General features: G+C 56.3%; 1 protein-coding gene across 1 annotated transcript; it reads left to right on the forward strand.

The window, feature by feature from the left end:
- Positions 1 to 6,395: 6,395 nt before the first annotated feature.
- Positions 6,396 to 10,685, forward strand: LOC144257718 (phosphoglycerate mutase 2). Its single transcript, XM_077805803.1, has 3 exons — positions 6,396 to 6,812; positions 8,800 to 8,980; positions 10,516 to 10,685. The coding sequence occupies exons 1-3, from the start codon at positions 6,399 to 6,401 to the stop codon at positions 10,683 to 10,685; spliced, it is 765 nt and encodes a 254-aa protein (XP_077661929.1). The 5' UTR covers positions 6,396 to 6,398.
- The last annotated feature ends 7,604 nt before the right edge of the window (positions 10,686 to 18,289 follow it).

Consider the following 18,289-nt stretch of genomic DNA (forward strand, 5'->3'; position numbering starts at 1 on the left):
GCCTGTGGCCTTTGTCTCCCTTTGTTCAGAAGGCATCTGCTTATCTCTGTGTTGTCAGCGGGTGTGCCTGGCTGGAGTTTCCATTCCAATCCCCTGCTCCCACATGCAGGTAACTTTTCAAAATGCTCACCCTTTGGGCTGAAATTTTCCAGACTTGGCTTCTGCTTCTCAGGTCAGTTCCCATGGAAAGTTTGAGTCAAGTCCTGTCAGCCACTGTGGCATGAAGGAGAGCGAAGAGGGTACATGCTGCCTGGGGCAAAATGACTCCCGCTGGGCTATCTCTGACAGGCCTGTGGCCAACACTCCTAAGGCACGAAGCTTGTCTTGGACCTGGGCCAAGGCCTTAGCTTGGGCTGGATTTAACTTGAACTCTGTACCAAGGACACTATTATTATCATTTGCATTGTAGTAGTGCCTAGCAGCCCCAGGAACCCATTGTGCTAGATGCTGGACAAACATAGAGCAGAGACAGCCCCTGCCCTGTCCCACTGCAACACTGGGCACAGCACGGGACAGCATGCTGGACAGTGCATGGTGTGACAGATTCTGCTTAAAAATGGGGGGACCATGAGGCCCCATCCCCTTTGTGGCCCTGCCCCTGCCTCTCCTCTTTCCCCAGAGGCCCTGAAGGCCAAGCCAGAACCCGGAGCCGGGCCAGGGAGCCCAGGCCCCTCCACCTGCCCAGGGGGGCCTCCCAAGAGCAGCCCCAGGCCCTGGCCACTCGGGCTGCAAACCCAGGGCAGGTGGAGGGGGGAGGGATAGCTCAGTGGTTTGAGCATTGGCCTGCTAAACCCAGGGTTGTGATTTCAATCCTTGAGGGGGCCATTTAGGGATCTGGGGCAAAAATTGGGGCTTGGTCCTGCTTTGAGCAGGGGGTTAGACTAGATGACCTCCTGAGGTCCCTTCCAACCCTGATATTCTATGATTCTGTGATCTCACAGCTGCCCAGGATCCTTAGGCCAGACTTTGTTTCCAGCCTGGCCAGGGGGCAGAGCCACAATGGAAAGATGAGGGGCAGGGAGACAGGCCTGTGCTAAAAAGTGGACGGGCCATGGCCCTTTGGTCCAGCCCTGTTCCGGTGCCCCTGGGCCACAGCTATGCCAGGGGTAGCACAGGAATGTAGCGGCTCTGTCTGTGCTGCATCAATGCGGGGGAGCCCACTGGGCCCTACGTCACCGGTACGGCCCTGCCTCAGGGACAAATGAGATGATTCTGATAACTGTAACAAGCTGCCATCACAACACACAAGTTGCTGGGCCATTGTGTAGCTTCTCCCAGCCATTGGGTCGTACTCTGCCTTTGTCAGCTAGAAGGGCCCTCTAGTATCAGAAATCTTCTCCTCATGTAAATACTTAGATGCCAATCGAGTTGCCTCTTAACCTTCTGTTCAAGTTAGCTGACTAATCAGAGCTCCTTCAGTTTGGCATTGCAAACCTCTTCTCCAGACCTATGGAGCCTCTCTCCCATTTTCCAAAATCCGTTTTGAAATGTGGACGCTGTCTGGAGACAGGATCTGGGGCTGGTCCCTCAAGTGCTGTACACAGAGGTAATGTAATCTCCCTACTCAGTGTTCCCCTGCTTATGCAGCCAAGAATTGCATTCACCCTCTTAGTGACAGCTTCGCCCTGGCAGCTCATGTTCAGCTGATTATCCACCTGGACCCCTCAGTCCTTTTCAGAGTTGCTGCTTCTCAGGGTAGAGTTCCTATTGGGCAAATGTGACCTACATTCTCTGTTCCTAGATGTCTGACCTTGCGCTGACATACCTACCTTGCGCAGGTATTCGAATATCTGTTGCTTGAATGAGCCCAACGTATCCACATAATCGCTTGCTCTGTAGAACAGACCTGGCCTTGTTGCTGCTTACCTCCTTACCGGTCTGTGTGTCCTCTGCAAATGTGACTTACTTTCCTCCAGATCATTGGTGGAAATATCAGCCCAATCCTGCCCACCACTGAATGTCTGTGGCAGCAGTCTGGGCTAGTTTCAATAGCACCAACAACTCCTCTTTCCCCCCAAAAAACAAACCCCAACCTTATTCTCTGCCAGGCTTTAGGAATTAAACTCGCTGGTCCATCCCCACTCGCAAGCCTTCAGGAGTCCTTGAGAACACGGACCCACAAATATCTTTTCTCTGGGAAAAACACAATCATACATTTGCACTAGAAAGTTAGGTTGGCCTAAGTACATCCCTCAGGGCGGGGAAAAATGTCACACCCTCTGTGATGTAATTAGACCAACCTAAGCTCTGGTGCAGACACCACTAGGTGGATGGAAGAATGATTCTGTCAGCATAGCTTCCTCCTCTCAGGAAGGTGCATTAACTGCGTTGCCGGGAAACCCCCTCCCATCACCATAGGGAGCGTCTACACTACAGGGGCGCAGCTGCAGTGTTTCTAGTGTAGACATACCCTGACATCGTGTATTGGGGGCATGGTAAACTCAACAGTCCCAGCTATTAATCACCCAGCTTTGTTGAGGTCCAGAGCTTTCAATCACAACAGTCCCCAGTCACCCATACCCTCTCTCACCAATCCACATTGCTTTCTCATCCTCCCAGAGTCTATGGCTCTCCTCCAACCAGTCCCCCAGGGCCTGCGCTGATCTGCTACTATCCTGTTCAGTTTTGCAGACTCAATTCCACTAGGTCAGCTACTGCCTAGTCTGGCCCCACAAAGTCAGCTCCACCACTGCCAGGCAAGGTCAGCTCTAGCCAGGGTTGAGAATCTCCAGGTGGGTGTGAGGAGGCGTGTGTCCCACACTGGCATCATTGGAGCCACAGAGCAATTAGTGCACCTGATTCCAGGTGGGGAGGAGCTGGATGGCTGAATTAAGGGTACATCACAGCCTGGCAGAACGTAAGTGGCCTTGGGATACTCCCCTGAGATGGGAGTTCTGGCAAAGGGCTAGGCAAGTGAAGCGTGGGTGAAGTGAACTCCTGTGATGAACCTTGACACAAAGGCAAGACCCCCTGGGAGGCAGCCTGGCGATGGGGATTCTGGAGGACAGAGACATGGAGAGCCTGTGGGAAAGGCTGCTGGGGAGCTGAAGATGGAGGCCCACCTCCAGGGAGAAAGTTCTGGGAGGGGTCACTTGGTACAAGAGTAGAAAAGCACTCTGCAGAGTTGTGGGAAAGGGGGGAAGAGTTTGCAGATAAGTGAGCCCAGGGAGGGGCTTGGGGAAAGAGCCGAGAGATAATTGTTTATCATCTCCACCTAGTAACAGATTGATACCACTGCTGGGATTTGTATCATGCCTGTTATAGCTTTACAAATTCCTTCTTGTTCTTAACCCAGCTGACTGCAGGGCTTGTTCCACTGATACCTTTAGCTTCCTTTATCAATTACCTGCATTTCATAATGTCTCATTTATATTCATTGCTGTCAACCACCCCATTTTACATTTGTTATTGATTGATTTTTAATTTTGTCAGTAACTGCTTTCATGACATCCATTTAATAAGGTTGGGGGGGGGGTTGGACCAAAGTAACCTTTTTCATAACTAAACTGCTTGTTGGGCACCTAGTACAGTGCTCATAACAACTCACTTGGGATGTTTATTAGAAAGTTATTTGTGTCTTTCTCGAATAGCAATATAAAAACCTTAGGGCAGGGGTGGCCAACCTGTGGCTCCGGAGCCACATGCGGCTCTTCAGAAGTTAAAATGCAGCTCCTTGTATAGGCACCGACTCCAGGGCTGGAGCTACAGGTGCCAAATTTCCAATGTGCTGGGAAGTGCTCACTGCTCAACTTCTGGCTCTGCCACAGGCCCTGCCCCTACTCCCCCCCTTCCTGCCCCCTCCCTGAGTTGGCTGTGCCCTTGCTCCTCCCTCATCTCCCCCCCCAGAGCCTCCTGCATGCCATGAAACAGCTGATCAGGAGGTGCGGGGAGGGAGGAGGAGGTGCTGATCAGTGGGGCTGCCGGTGAGTGGGAGGCACTGGGAACAGGTGGCGGGGGAGCTGATGGGGGGCTGCTGACATATTACTGTGGCTCTTTAGCAATGTTCATTGGTAAATTCTGGCTCTTTCTCAGGCTCAGGTTGGCCACCCCTGCCTTAGGACGTCTCCCCCACTTGGCGCTTTATGCCAAGGTTCAGAGTCACTGGGCCAGATCCAGAAGAAAAGGGTCTTTAATGGCAGCTTTGCCATCAAGATTCTTCAGGTTGGGGGGTGAAAAGACCCCTGCCTGCTCTAACTTACAGCGGCTGGTTCTAGGCTACCTATAGGCTGCAGTGAAACCTAAAGTCCCTGTGTGTTACTTGGTTCGTGGGAATGTACCTGGACAGTGAATTCCAGGCAGTGACTGAGGTTCTAGTCAAAGTAGAAGCAAAATTTGCTGTGTGCTGAAATGAAATGATCTCCTCATGAGAATGACAGTAGCGTATGAAAAGGCAGGTCCCCGAAAAGGGGATAGACACGAGCTCATGTCATGTGGCAACAGCCAGCTACATTAGCTACACCAGGATCATTTGTTTGGTTATATGAGAAATATAAACCTTCTGGCTACTGGACACAAACCTGCCTGGGGCCAGGAATAAACCTGGCCTGGAGAATCACACTGGACCACTAGAGGGGGCTCTTGCATCTTCTGCCGAGCCCCTGGCATTGGCCACTGTCAGAGGCCCCATCCTGAGCGGATGGACCCGTGGCGCTACCCCGTCCATCAGTCCTCATGCTCCCAGGACTCAGGCCTGTGCGACACAGTGTTTGCACAACTGGGGCGGGGGTGTGTGTGTGATTTTTGTATGAGTTATACCGGTATGACTCCTCGTGTGGACACAGTGCTGCTGGTGATACTTATAGCCATACTTAACTGTTCAGTGCCCACCTGCTGAGCTCCCCCAGAAACCCACCATGCAACCCCCAGCACCAGGAACCTCCATCCACCCCATGCCCTCCACATACCGTCCAGCGTATACCCACTCAGATACCACTGCGGGCATCACCTGGCTAACTCCATCCCGCTTAGTGTCCTTCAGCCAACCCAATGGGCTGAGGGCCTCAGTGACTCATCAGGGGTGTCACCCATGGAGTTGTCAGGTCTGGCCTCACACTGCAGGAAAGCTAGAATTCCGCCCGCAAGCTGGATTCCAGGCCAGCAGCTAGCTGGAAGGGACATATTGCTTGGCCCCTCTGTTTTGCCCCTGCAGGGTGTTGGAGAAATGAGCCCTTGCCTAGGTTCAAGCCAGCCCCTTTTGCTCTGGCATCAGGGTTACAGGTGCCCCTGCCTGGATGCTACATAGCAGGGCAGAGCCCTGGTGCACAGGTGAGCTCTGAATTCCTTACAATTCAGATCAGCCAAGAGTTGGCTCTGCACTCAGCTGGGGGCTCATCCGGGCCAATAAGCGGGAGCAGCTCATAGTTAGATTTGTCCTCACACACCCACATGGGGCAAGCCAGGCTGGGGTCCCCACTGAGCAGGTGGGAATTGAGGCCCAGAGAGGCTAAGTGACTTGCTCAGGGTCACACAGAGTCTGTGGCAGATGGGGACTCAAACCAGGTCTCCTACATGCGAGGCTAGTGCGCTAACCATTGGGCCATACTTTCCTGTCCTCCGTGCCTCCCCCCCCCGACACTGCACTCACCCTCCAGTCGCCCACAGGAGTGACACTGCAGTGGGCAGGGAGTGGGCGTCATGGACACAGGGTATAGACAAATACAGAGATGGGCTGGGGAGGGCAGAAGCCTGCCCATGTCATCTGCCCACTGGGGAGTGACACCCAAGACCTCCTGGCACAGACAAACTCCGGCAATGCTCTTACCAGCAGGAGAAACTGGCTGAGTGTCGGGAGAGCCCGAGCCCCCAGGTGCATGTCAGGGGCGGGCCCAGCCCCTTCCTCCACATGCCCCCACTTACTCCCACCCTGGTGCTGTGACCCTTGCGGTGCTGTGCAAGCCATGCCAGCCTTGGGGAGTGGCTCCTCCGCCTGGGTGCCAAGGTGCGGGAGGGCACGTCCGTGGGCGAGGCAGACTGGCTCCCCCGCCTGTTGCAGCCCCCACTGCCACCTCTTCCAAGAGGCCCAGGGGCCAGTGACACTCCCGAGCTGAAGAAGCAGCTCTGGCTTGAACCATTCTCTGGCCCCAGCCCGGAGTGTTACTCTGGAGCCAGGCCCTGGGCCCAGCCCCTCCTTCCGAGCAGAGGGCATAAGGCTGCCCAATTCCGGGCTATTTCTGTCCTGGGCGGGGGAGGGAGCCCTTGGCCTGGCTGTTACTGGAGCCTGGGGAGGGACTGCCCTCCCAGCAGTGCCATAACTGGCTGCCTGCAGCTGTCCGTCTGCCCCGGAGTGGGTGCTGATTGGGCTGGGGGGGTATAAAAGGGGCACACAGGGCCATAGGGAGGTGCTGCTGCAGCTGCCACAGAGCTGGGCTCTCCAGGAACCTGCCTTTCCTGCCCCGAAGATGCCAACCCACCGGCTAGTGATCGTGCGCCACGGCGAAAGCACCTGGAACCAGGAGAACCGCTTCTGTGGCTGGTTCGACGCTGACCTGAGCGAGAAGGGGGTGGAGGAGGCGCGGCGCGGGGCCCAGGCCCTCCGGGAGGCGGGCTACGAGTTCGATGTCTGCTACACCTCGGTGCTCAAGAGGGCCATCCGCACCCTCTGGGCCATCCTGGACGGCATTGACCAGATGTGGCTGCCTGTGGTGCGCACCTGGCACCTCAATGAGCGCCACTACGGGGGCCTGACTGGCCTCAACAAGGCCGAGACCGCCGCCCAGCACGGCGAGGAGCAGGTGAAGATCTGGCGGCGCTCCTACGACATTCCCCCGCCTCCCATGGAGGAGCAGCACCTCTACTACCAGCTCATCAGCAAGGTGAGCGCCGGCCAGGCACCCCGGGGAGGGGCAACCAGGCGCCTGGGTGGGAGGGCAGGGCACTAGGGGGGTGCTACTGGGCACTCAGCGAAGGAGGGGTGGGGGTGCTAGTCGGGTCCCCTGGGGGCTGGGTGGGACAGGGGAGGCCAGCTGGGGGGGTGTGAGCTGGGCGAGTGCCAGATGAGGGGGCAGCGAGTTCCAGCCTGATGTCTTGCTCAGCATCCTGGGGGGAAGATGGGGAGGATGCCCAGCCTGGTACCCCAGGGAGGGCTAGGGCGTGCCCAGCCAGCTGCACTGGGGCAGGGTGGCACCAGGAGAGGCAGACGGAAGCATCCACTTCCCAGCAGGCTGACACCACAGGCAGGGGCAGCAGGTGCTGGGGTTGCTGAGCCAGTGCTCGGCGGGAGGGGTGGGGGAAACAGGGCTTTTTGCTAAACAAACAAGGATCTGGGGAGCAATGGAGGGGTAGGGACAGGAGGGCAAACGCTCGCCCAGCACTGGACCCCAGGCCTCTCCCTCCCAGGACATGGTAGAGCAGGGGTGGGCAAACTTTTTGGCCCGAGGACCACATCAGGGTGCGAAACTATATGGAGGACTGAGTAGGGAAGGCTGTGGCCCCCAACCAGCCTGGCCTCCACCCCCTATTTGCACCCTCCCACTTCCTGTCCCCTAACTGCCCCCTCCTGGGACCCTCCACCCCAAACCACCCCCCCCCGGGATCCCACCCCCTATCCAACCCCCCTTGCTCCCTGTACCCTGACTACCCCAACCTATCCACACTCCTGCCCCCTGACAGGCCCCCCGGGACTCCCATGCCCTATCCAACCACCCCTGTTCCCTGATCCCTGACAGCCCCAGAACCTCCAGCCCATCCAACCGCCCCTGCACCCTGTCCCCTGACTGCCCCCTGGGACCTGCTACCCAACCCCTGCACCGCCGCCCCATTACCATGCCACTCAGAGCGGCAATAGCTCGCAGCCACAGGGGCGAGCCTCCCTGGCTGGGAGCTCAGGGGCCAGGCAGGATGGTCTTGAGGGCTGGATGTGGCCCGCGGGCCGTAGTTTGCCCACCTCTGTGGTAGAGACCTGATCACAGTGCAGAGAGATGCCTGAGGGTCTCACCAAGCACCTGGGCTGGTGCAGCTTCTGCCCGACCTCTCCTGGCACAGACACTGGGTCTGTGGTATGAAGCCCTCACCCGGCCGCAGGCATTAACCCATACAGCTTCCTGCGGTGGGCACAGGGCCTTCAGGGTGGGCATCAGCCCCGTGGCTCCTGAGAAAGCTCTCTGGGGAAGCCCCTCAGGGTCCCTGTCTCAGTGCTAGGGGGCATCAGGCTGGGGGCAGCGAGCCCCCCCACCCCTTGGGCAAGATGGTCAGGCTGATTCATTGTTCTCGGGCACAGCTGGCCCATCTCACAGCCCCCCCCACACCCAGGGTGGGTGATGGCCCCAGCCAGCCTGTCCCTGCACAGTAAATAGTCTGCTCGGGTCATTGTCTGGCTAATTCCTGCTGTGTGGTTGAAATTGGGGGAGGAGCTGGGATCCCACCCTGCCAGAAGCTACCAGGCCGGATCTGCCTCTGGGAGTGAAGCTGGGGACTGGGCAGTGTGGGCCCCGGGGTGCCAATCTGGGTGGGGAGTTGGGTGCTCTGTGTGGTGGGGGAGGGGAGCTCATATGCTGTGGGAAGGGGCTAGCGAGGAGACCCTTGTAATCCAGCCCCTTCCAGCAACAGGCTCCCTCTGGGTTCTGGGCTGAGCCCAGCTCTGGTTCTGATTAGCAACTCCGCTGCCTCTGGCTGAGCCCCAGGAAGGCTGGGGGGCAGGAGGCTGGGGGGGAGCCCCACTCCCCTCCCACGTTAAAATGTTCGTTGTTACCCAGTGTCCAGCCCAATTGTCCCCCCGCACCTGTCCCTGGGCTGGAGAGGGAGTGTTGGGGGCAAGTGGGGCTTGTGTCTCTAGCGCTACCAGGGTGTTTCCCTGCCCCCCAGGAGAGGCGCTACGCAGGCCTGAAGCCTGGGGAACTGCCCACGTGCGAGAGCCTCAAAGACACCATCGCCCGTGCCCTGCCCTTCTGGAATGAGGAGATCGTCCCCCAAATCAAAGCTGGCAAGAGGGTGTTGATCGCCGCCCACGGGAACAGCCTGCGTGGCATCGTCAAGCACCTGGAGGGTACAGCCGCCTGCCCCCCAGCTAGCCGCCCAGCTTGGGGGGCTCCACATTGGGCTTTTCGAGCTGGGGCACAGCCCATGACGGCACACCCTGTGCTCTGCCCGGTGGCTGCCCCGAGAGCCCCTGCTGCAGAGATCCCTAGTGACTGCCCAATGCCCAGGGCTATGCCCTCCTGGCCTTAGAGGCCCCACCCCGGAGAGAGGCCCAGCAGGCCCATGGGGCGGTTGTGAGCTCAGGGCCCCGGAGCAGACAGACTGGGCCCCGGTGCAGAGCTATTGCTGATGGGTGACCTTTAGCTGGGCCGGGTGCCAGGCCCTGTGCTCTCTCAGCTATGCGCCCTTTGTAAGTTCTCTGGGGCTCGTTCCCTCTAGCCTTGGCGTCTGCTACTGGGGACATGGGGGCGAAACGGGTCCCCATCTGCCTCCTGGAAATTCACTGCCTGTCGCCTTGCTCTGGGCTGGGGCTGCACAGCCAGAAGAGAGGGTCCTCAGGGTGATTAGCAGGGCTACCAGTGAGCTGTGGGGGCTGGTTTCCCAGCCAGCGGGCAGGAGACCGCTCTGCCAGGGGGGCAGGGAGTGCCAGGGAAGGAGCTGCAGTGTGCTTAGAAGGGACCTAGCAGGGAGGTGTCCCCAAGATCCCTCCCCCAAACCTGATTTGGTTAAAGGCTCTAAGCCACTCAGCAGCCAGCTGGGGTGGGCCGTAGGGGCAACAGGTCTTATCCACCCTGGGACCTGTAGCTAGATATGGGCAGGAGGGAGTCTAATATGGGCATCAGGAGTCTGGGGGGCAACTCCCCCACCCCTCTCTGTGCCTCAGTTTCCCCCACTGTAACATGGGGCTGACGGTCCAGGGCTGGGAGGTCTAATCAGCGGGCAGGTGAGGTCCTTGGTGCAGCACCCACAGTGAGCAACTCCCAGCCTCAGTGCAGGTGCAGCCCAGGATTGGTGCGCCGCGCATCCAAGGCCCAAGTGAGCCTGGTGCGGGTGGTGGGGAGTAGGAGCTGGCAGCTCCGTGACCTGCTGCCGCAGAAGGTGCTTGCTATTTTGAGGCGGGCATCACATTTCAAGGCTCTGGTTACACACTGACCAGCCACCTTCCCAACCCCCGCTGGGATTCGGTTTCCCTGGCTTCTGAGCCCCAGCCCAAAAGGTCACTGAGGGATTCCAAGGAGCTTTTTCAGACGCAGGCAGACGGAGTCACATGACCCAGCCTGAGAGATGTGGGGCAGCTCCTCAGGGGGCGCCCCACAACGCCCCCTGCTGGGAGAGGCCAGGGCTGGAGTAGCTGGAAGCTTCCCACACAACCAGCGCCCTGCCCCGCATCCACAGTGCCCCCTGCTGGGACAGGCTGGGGCTGGAGTGACAAGGGGGCTCCCCCCACAGCTGCCACTGCTACCCCACTGGCTGTGTTTCTGCCTCCGCCATCAGCAGGAGGCGCTGTACCCTTGTCGCTCTGCAGTGGGGCAGCCGCAGTGGGCAGCAAGGGAGGCAGCAGGAGCCACGGGCTGTCTGACCCCCTGCCTGCTCTCCCCACAGGGATGTCCGACGCCGCCATCATGGAGCTGAACCTGCCAACCGGGATCCCCATTGTGTACGAACTGGACGAGAGCCTGAAGCCCACCAAGCCCATGCAGTTCCTGGGCGACGAGGAGACCGTGCGCAAGGCCATGGAGGCTGTGGCGGCTCAGGGCAAGGTCCAGAAGTGAGGGGGAGGGAGAGCAGCCAGGGCAATAAACCCATGAAACCCGCCTGAGTGAGTGCAATGTGGGCGAGGGGGTCCCCGGGGCCGGGCACAGCCTGGGGGGACCTAGCCCAGTGAGAGAGGGGCTTAGTGCCACATACAGCCTGGATGATCCAGCCTGGGGAACGGGGCCCTCAGGGCCTGGCACAGCCTGGGGAACGGGGCCCTCAGGGCCTGGCACAGCCTGGGGAACGGGGCCCTCAGGGCCTGGCACAGCCTGGGGGGACCTAGCCCAGTGAAAGAGGGGCTTAGTGCCACATACAGCCTGGATGATCCAGCCTGGGGAACGGGGGCCACAGGGCCTGGCACAGCCTGGGGGGACCTAGCCCAGTGAGAGAGGGGCTTAGTGCCACATACAGCCTAGAGGGGAACGGGGGCCACAGGGCCTGGCACAGCCTAGAGGGGAACGGGGGCCACAGGGCCTGGCACAGCCTAGAGGGGTATGTATCCCAGTGGCTGGGGCCTGGCACAGCCTGGGCGGGTAGATAGCCCAGTGGCAGGGGGCTGGGGCCTGGCACAGCCTGGGGAGTTCTGTAACCCAGTGGTGGGGGGCTGGGGCCTGGCACATCCTGGGGGATATGTAGCTCGGGGCGGAGAGAGGGCTCAAGACTACCTGCCCGGGTGATCCAGCCTGGGCGGGACCTCACTTGACACAGTCTGGGGCCCTCGCCCAGTGGAGAGGGAAAGTTTGGTGCTTGGCACCCCTGGGGCCTGGCAAAACTTCGTGGCTGTGGAGGAGGATCCGGTGTGCTGGGGGAGGGCAGCTTGGGGGTCTCCCTCCCAGTGGGAGGGAGACATAGGGCTGGCCCTGAGGCCCATTGGTGTGGGGGCTCCGTGTGGCCAGGGAGGGGTTACAAAGCCCCAAGGCAGCCCCAACCTGTAGCAGGGGACTAAGTGGCCTTCCCTGGCAGGTCCCCTCTGGGCTCCAAGCAGGGTGTGAGAGTGGCTCTGGGACAAGCAGGGAGCCCCCGGGTGTGGTATGAACAGGGGGCCTGATACCGCCTGACCTTGAGGTGAGTCATTGTTCCTGGAGAGGGAGGCTGAACCCTACTGCCTGGGCCTGGAGCAGCTACCATGCTGGAGGGATCTAGAAACCTTCTCCATAGGCCGCTGGGCAGGTTTGAATCCTGGGCCTTCAGCACCAAAGCACAGGCTGCTGCCTCTGAGCTGAAGGAAAACCCCATTAGCCAGCACATTCATAGGCTCTTTTCCATGGACCAGCCACTATAGGGGGCTGCTGCACACTAGAAAAGCATCCCTCAGGGTGCACCCAGTATTTGCCCAAGGAAGGGCCCAGGGAGAGGCGCCAGGCCCAGGGCAGGGAAGATGGTAGGGCGCATGGTGCCACGTGGGCACAGCACAGCTTGGTGCATAGGACACAGAGGGCAGAGCCAGCCACAGACAGGCTTGTAGGGCTGCAGCCTGGGATGGATGCGCTGGGAGGTGCCGAGGCCGGGGCCCTGCTGCTAGGAGAGTGCAGGGATTGGTACCTTGCAGCCTGGTGGCTCTGCAGCACCCCTGCTCTCCATGGAAACACTGGCATCCAGCTGCAGCCCCCTGTGCTGCTTCCCCACCTGGGTCAGGGGGGTTGAGGAAGGATGGACCCCCTAGCCTTTACCTCCTGGGTGGAGGGCAGGTCCCTGCCCATGGGGCTGCTGTCTCAGGCATGGTCAGCAGGTGAGGCCATGCTCGGTGAGCTGCTCACCAGAGCCCCTCCCCACCCTGGCTGCCACACACACAATGTCCCATTTGCCCCAGGCTAGAACACCCCAGTCCTGTTGCTAGGGTGACCAGATAGCAAGTGTAAAAAATTGGGACAAGGGGTGGGGGGTAATAGATACCTGTAAAAGAAAAAGCTCCTAATATTAGGACTGTCCCTATAAAACTGGGACATCTGGTCACCCTACCTGCTGCAGCAATGCTGCAGGAAAGTCACTGTCAGAACAAACCTTTTGCTTCAGTGTCTATTGCAATGAGCTGGCTAGTGTCTGCGACCCCACTATCCTCTAGAAGATGGATGCGGACTCACCAAGCTGTGTGTCACTGACCCTGTATTGCTAACAACTCCTGGGCCTCCTCCTTAAGCTCAGATACAAGGACCTGGGCTTGTGGAGTTGAGATCTATCGCCGCTGTCCACACATCTCCTCCCCGCTGGTAGGCAAATACCCCAGCTCTGGGCTTGCTGCCACCCTGTTGCTCCAGCTGGGGGTTTGCGTGTCTCCTAGTTGTATCCTCTGGCAACGGGGTAGAGGGTCATGCTAGATCTCATAGCAACCTTCTCTGAGTGCCCCTCACAGGGCATCCACCACCCCGTGGCACCAGGAGAAATAAGCACAGACTGCCACCTCCCCCCATGGCTGTCTGTTTCTGTCTGTTTCCTTCCTCCTCTTTACCGGGGGGCAGGGAGTTGTATGGACCTGTGGTCCCTGGTCTCCAGGAATATTCAGGGCCTGGGACCTGGCTCCACAAATGTTTGGGGCCAGGTCTCTCCCCCGGCCCTGCCTGCTGCCCCCGCACACTTCCCCCAGAGTGTTCCCCGGCCCCGCCTGCAGCCCCTGCGTGATTTAAAAGGGCCCAGGGCCCCCACCACCACCAGCAGCACACTGTGGCTAAAGCAGCTTCCTGCCCGCCTTCACTCCACACGGCGCAGCTGGCATATCCCTGTGGCTCCCTTGGAGGAGGGTGTCTCTGCACGCGGCCCCCACCCCAAGTGCCAACTCTGCCATTGGCACTACAGCCAATGGGAGCAACTGGGGCTGTGCCCACAGGACGCGGGGTGCAAAGACCCCCCCCTGCAACCCCTGCCTAGGAACCACTGCCAGAGGGGTGTGCAGGTCGCTTTCGGGAGCCGCCCGAGGTAAGTGCCTCACCCCCTCCTACACCCCAACCCCCTGCCCCAGCCAGAGCCCGCATCCCACACCCAGATGGGGAAATCCGCTTTTGTGTGCACTACCATAAGCTAAATGCCATAACTTGCCTAGAAAACTATCCAATGCCATGCACAGGTGAGCTCTTGGAGAAACTGGGACGTGCCCAATTAATCTCCACCACTTAACTTGGTGCCAGTTAAGTCTAAACTTAACTAAGGGGTACTGGCAAGTGCTGCTAGATGACCCCACCAAAGAAAGGTCAGCCTTCATCACCCATGTAGGGCTGTACGAATTTAATGTGCTCCCTTTCACACTGCAAAATGCACCCCCCACCTTCCAGAGACTGGTAGATAACCTTTTAGAAGGATTTGGGGAATTTCCAGTCGCCTACTTCGACGATGTGGCTATATTCTCAGATTCATGGGCAGAACACCTGGAATACCTCCAAGCTGTATTCCAGCACATAACGGTTAATCCTGCTTCCCTTAAGGCCAAAAAGTGTCAAATAGGCCTAAACGGGGTAATGTACCCTGGACACCAGGTGGGTCAAGGAACTATCAACCCCCTGCAGGCTAAGGTAAATGCTATCCAAAATTGGCCTGTCCCTAAATCAAAGAAGCAGGTCCAATCCTTCTTGGGCTTGGCCAGGTATTACCGACGATTTGTACCACACTACAGCCAAATTGCCACCCCATTGACAGACATGACCAGGAAACAACAGCCAAATGCCTTTCAGTGGACTGAGAAGTGTCAAAAAGCCTTTAACCAGCTTAAGGCAGCCCTTACGTCTGACCCTGTACTGAGGGCCCCGGACTTCAACCTACCGTTCGTCGAAAACACAGATGTGTCCGAGCATGGTATAGGAGCAGTTTTAATACAGGAAGGACCAGATCAGAAATTCCATCCTGTCGTGTCTCTCAGCAAAAAAACTTTCTGAGAGAGAAAGCCACTGATCAGTCTCAGAAAAAGAATGTTACCCCATTGTGTATGCTCTGGAGAAGCTACACCCATACATCCACCTGCAGACTGACCATGCTGCACTGAAGTGGCTTCACACAGTCAAAGATACCACAGGGATTTTAAAAATTAATACTTGCCACTCCAGGCTTGTATTAACTCCCAAGGTTACAGCTTTTCTCTGACCTTGGCTTGGTAAACACTGCCACCACCCAAATGCAAAAACCCCCTTGAACCCAGGAAGGAGCACGTGGGAATTCCTCCCTGTGGGGTACCCTCATAGGCACAAACTCTTAGGACACCAAAAATCCAATCCTGTTCTTAAAAAAAGTAAATTTTATTAAAAACAAAAAGGAAGAAAATACATCTGGAACTTGGGCTTTTGCTAGATTTTAAAGGAACAATTCAAAAATTGCTTTTTTGAAATAGCTTTCATGCTTTGAGCAGGGGGTTGGACTAGATGACCTCCTGAGGTCCCTTCCAACCCTGATATTCTATGATTCTTGGGGGTTCAGCTTAAAGGTTACAAGCAAACAAAAGCACCTGTGGTTAGCACAGAGGAGATACACAAGCCAAAATAAAGAAATAAACCTGATAGCATCAACTAAACATTCTCTGTCCCAATGATTCCTTCTAGGTATGGAAGATAATTTTTCATACCTTACACAGCATTGTAGTGCTGCTCCATGTCCCTGCAGCCCAGAGAGAACAACAGAAAAAGGGAAAGTTTCTTTCCCAATTTTAAAAAGTTCTACCTTCTCATTAGTCTCTAAGGTGCCACAAGTACTCCTGTTCTTTTTACCTTCCCATTGGCTCTTTTGGTCAGGTGCTCACTTCCTTTTCTTTACCTGGGGGCCTTTTTACCCTTTACAGGTAAAGCAAGCAGAGAACAGCTACCAAGAGGAATTTTACAGCTAACTGGCTGGCTGGGTGTCATTGTTTCAGAGTAACAGCCGTGTTAGTCTGTATTCGCAAAAAGAAAAGGAGTACTTGTGGCACCTTAGCGACTAACCAATTTATTTGAGCATAAGCTTTCGTGAGCTACAGCTCACTTCATCGGATGCAACAGATCCCTCAGCCTCTCCTCGTAAATCATGTGCTCCAGCCTCCCAATAATTTTCGTAGCTCTCCGCTGGACTCTCTCCAATTTGTCCACATCTCTTCTGTAGTGGGGGGACCAAAACTGGACCCAATACTGCAGGTGTGACCTCACCAGTGCCAAATAGAGGGGAATAATCACTTTCTTCAATCTGCTGGCAATGCTCCTACTAATACAGCCCAAAATGCCATTGGCCTTCTTGGCAACAAGGGCACACTGCTGACTCATATCCAGCTTCTCATCCACTGTAATCCCCAGGTCCTTTTCTGCAGAACTGCTGCTTAGCCAGTCGGTCCCCAGCCTGTAGCAGTGCATGGGATTCTTCCGTCCTAAGAGCAGGACTCTGCACTTGTCCTTGTTGAACCTCATCAGATTTCTTCTGGCCCAATCCTTCAATTTGTCTAGGTCCCTCTGTATCCTATTCCTACTCTCCAGCATATCTACCTCTCCCCCGAGTTTAGTGTCATCTGCGAACTTGCTGAGGGTGCAATTAATCCCATCATCCTGAACAAAACCAGCCCCAGAATCGACCCTGGGGGCACTGCACTTGATACTGGCTGACAAGTGGACATTGAGCTGTTGATCACTACCCATTGAGCCCGACAAGCTAGCCAGTTTTCTATCCACCTTATAGTCCATCCAATCCATACTTTTTTAACTTGCTGGCAAGAATACTGTGGAAAACCATATCAAAAACTTTGCTAAAATCAAAGTATATGTAACCCTTCTGCCCGTCAGAATTGGCGGCAACAAGGGCTGGGTTCAATATCTAGGGGATTCATTCCAATAACACAATGCAAACCGGCTCGAGCCCCCACCCAGTGACCTGGGATAAATATATACCACCCCCGCTGGGCGCCTCCAAGAGGCAATACTTCCCCTCTCGCAAGCACCTAGTCTGAGTGTAGCAAAAAGCCTTTTAATAACAGAGAGAAACAATGTGGCATTATGTTGGGGAAACACCACCAACAGCATTCGTAACACAACCCATGAGCAAAAAAACCCACCCCAAGCAAATTGAGTCATGTCCTTTCCCTTTGGTTCTTGAGTCCAGCAACCCGAAATCACCCAAAGTCCCAAAAGTCCAATGACCCAAAAGTCTCTGTCCCTGGTCAGGGCAGCCCCAGAGTTCAAAAGTTTATCTGCAGAGCTTTACCTCCCAACCTGGGTGGAGATGGGGGTGCGGGGAGAGAGGTACGTGGCACCTGACATGATCTGAAGCTGACTGCCCCACAGCTCCATAGGCCTTCGCTCCACTCCACCAGTCACCCCACGAACTGCTTCGCTCGGCTCCACTCCGCTACTCCACCAGCCCAGTCCACGAACTGCTCCGCTCCACGTCCCACAAGCAGCTCCCATCATCCAATGAACTGCTCCACCAGCCTGTCCACAAGTCACTCCAGCTGTCCCACAAACTGCTCCACAATATATCTTCAGACTCCCCCACTACTTAACACAACACTCAGCAATTTCAGCTCTTAGTCAGTTCAGCTCTTTGCTGACTTCAGCTTGTAGTAGGGGAGCCTCAGTGCTGGTGCACCATTAGCCCAAAGTGAGCTCAGCAGCCTGTGACTAGACTCCTAATGAAGTTAAAATTAGCTCTGATATGCTACAGTAGAGAGAGAAGGAAATACAATTAGCATGTAAGGCCCTCACCCAGGGACCCATACCACCAAGTATTAATACTTATCCCCAGCCTCTCTCAGTTCACAGAGTTTTGGAACCCATGACCCTTGCCTAGCGAGTGCTACTTAGTTGATGGTGAGTCCCTTCATCATAACAAAAGGCCAAGTACAGTTCCAAGCACAGTTCCCATAATCAGGGTAATAACAATTTATTCTTCCTGCCCCAATAACAGAGACACTGGGGATCCCACAGCAGCCAAAGTGACCATTTGGGCAGCTATGTCCTCATTCTAGGCGGGGTGGGTGTGCCTATGCAAATGAGATCAGCCCCTGAAGTTCTTTTCCACAACTTGCCACACCTCACCACCAGATGTCAGGGTGGAGCTCATCCTGACACTGCTTACATCTATCACATCCACTGCTTTCCCCATATCCACAAGAGCCCGTTATCTCATCATAGAAGGCAATCAGGTTGGTCAGGCATGACTTGCTCTTGGTGAATCCATGTTGACTGTTCCTGATCACCTTCCTCTCCTCCAAGTGCTTCAAAATGGATTCCTTGAGGACTTGCTCCATGATTTAGCCAGGGACTGAAGTGAGGCTGACTGGTCTGTAATTCCCTGGCTTCTCTTTTTTCCCTTTTTTAAATATGGGCACTATATTTGCCTTTTTCCAATCATCCAGGACTTCCCCCAGTCACCACGAATTTTCAAAGATAATGGCCAGTGGCTCTGCAATCACATTAGCCAACTCCCTCAGCACCCTTGGATGCATTAGATCTGGACCCAGGGACTTCTGCACGTCCAGCTTTTCTAAATAGTTCTTAACCTGTTCTTTCACACCTTCTGGGTGTGGTGTTCTCTCCCATCTAGTGGCACCAAGATCACTTAGAGAGAGTTAAATGAGCCTGCTCTACACACTTACCTAAATAGCCAGTTGGCTTTTAGCTCATGCGGTAGAGGCTCATGCACTAAGCTCCAGAGGTCCCTGGTTCAATCCCACCGCCGACAACCAGGG

This window comes from Eretmochelys imbricata, chromosome 26, assembly GCF_965152235.1.
Source record: "Eretmochelys imbricata isolate rEreImb1 chromosome 26, rEreImb1.hap1, whole genome shotgun sequence".
Taxonomy (NCBI): Eukaryota; Metazoa; Chordata; order Testudines; family Cheloniidae; genus Eretmochelys; species Eretmochelys imbricata.

Coding starts and splice junctions, on each gene's coding strand:
- LOC144257718 (XM_077805803.1), top strand. CDS start 6,399: ATGCCAACCCACCGGCTAGTGATCGTGCGCCACGGCGAAAGCACCTGG. Junction 6,813..8,799: donor ACTACCAGCTCATCAGCAAG/GTGAGCGCCGGC, acceptor CCTGCCCCCCAG/GAGAGGCGCTACGCAGGCCT. Junction 8,981..10,515: donor CATCGTCAAGCACCTGGAGG/GTACAGCCGCCT, acceptor CTCTCCCCACAG/GGATGTCCGACGCCGCCATC.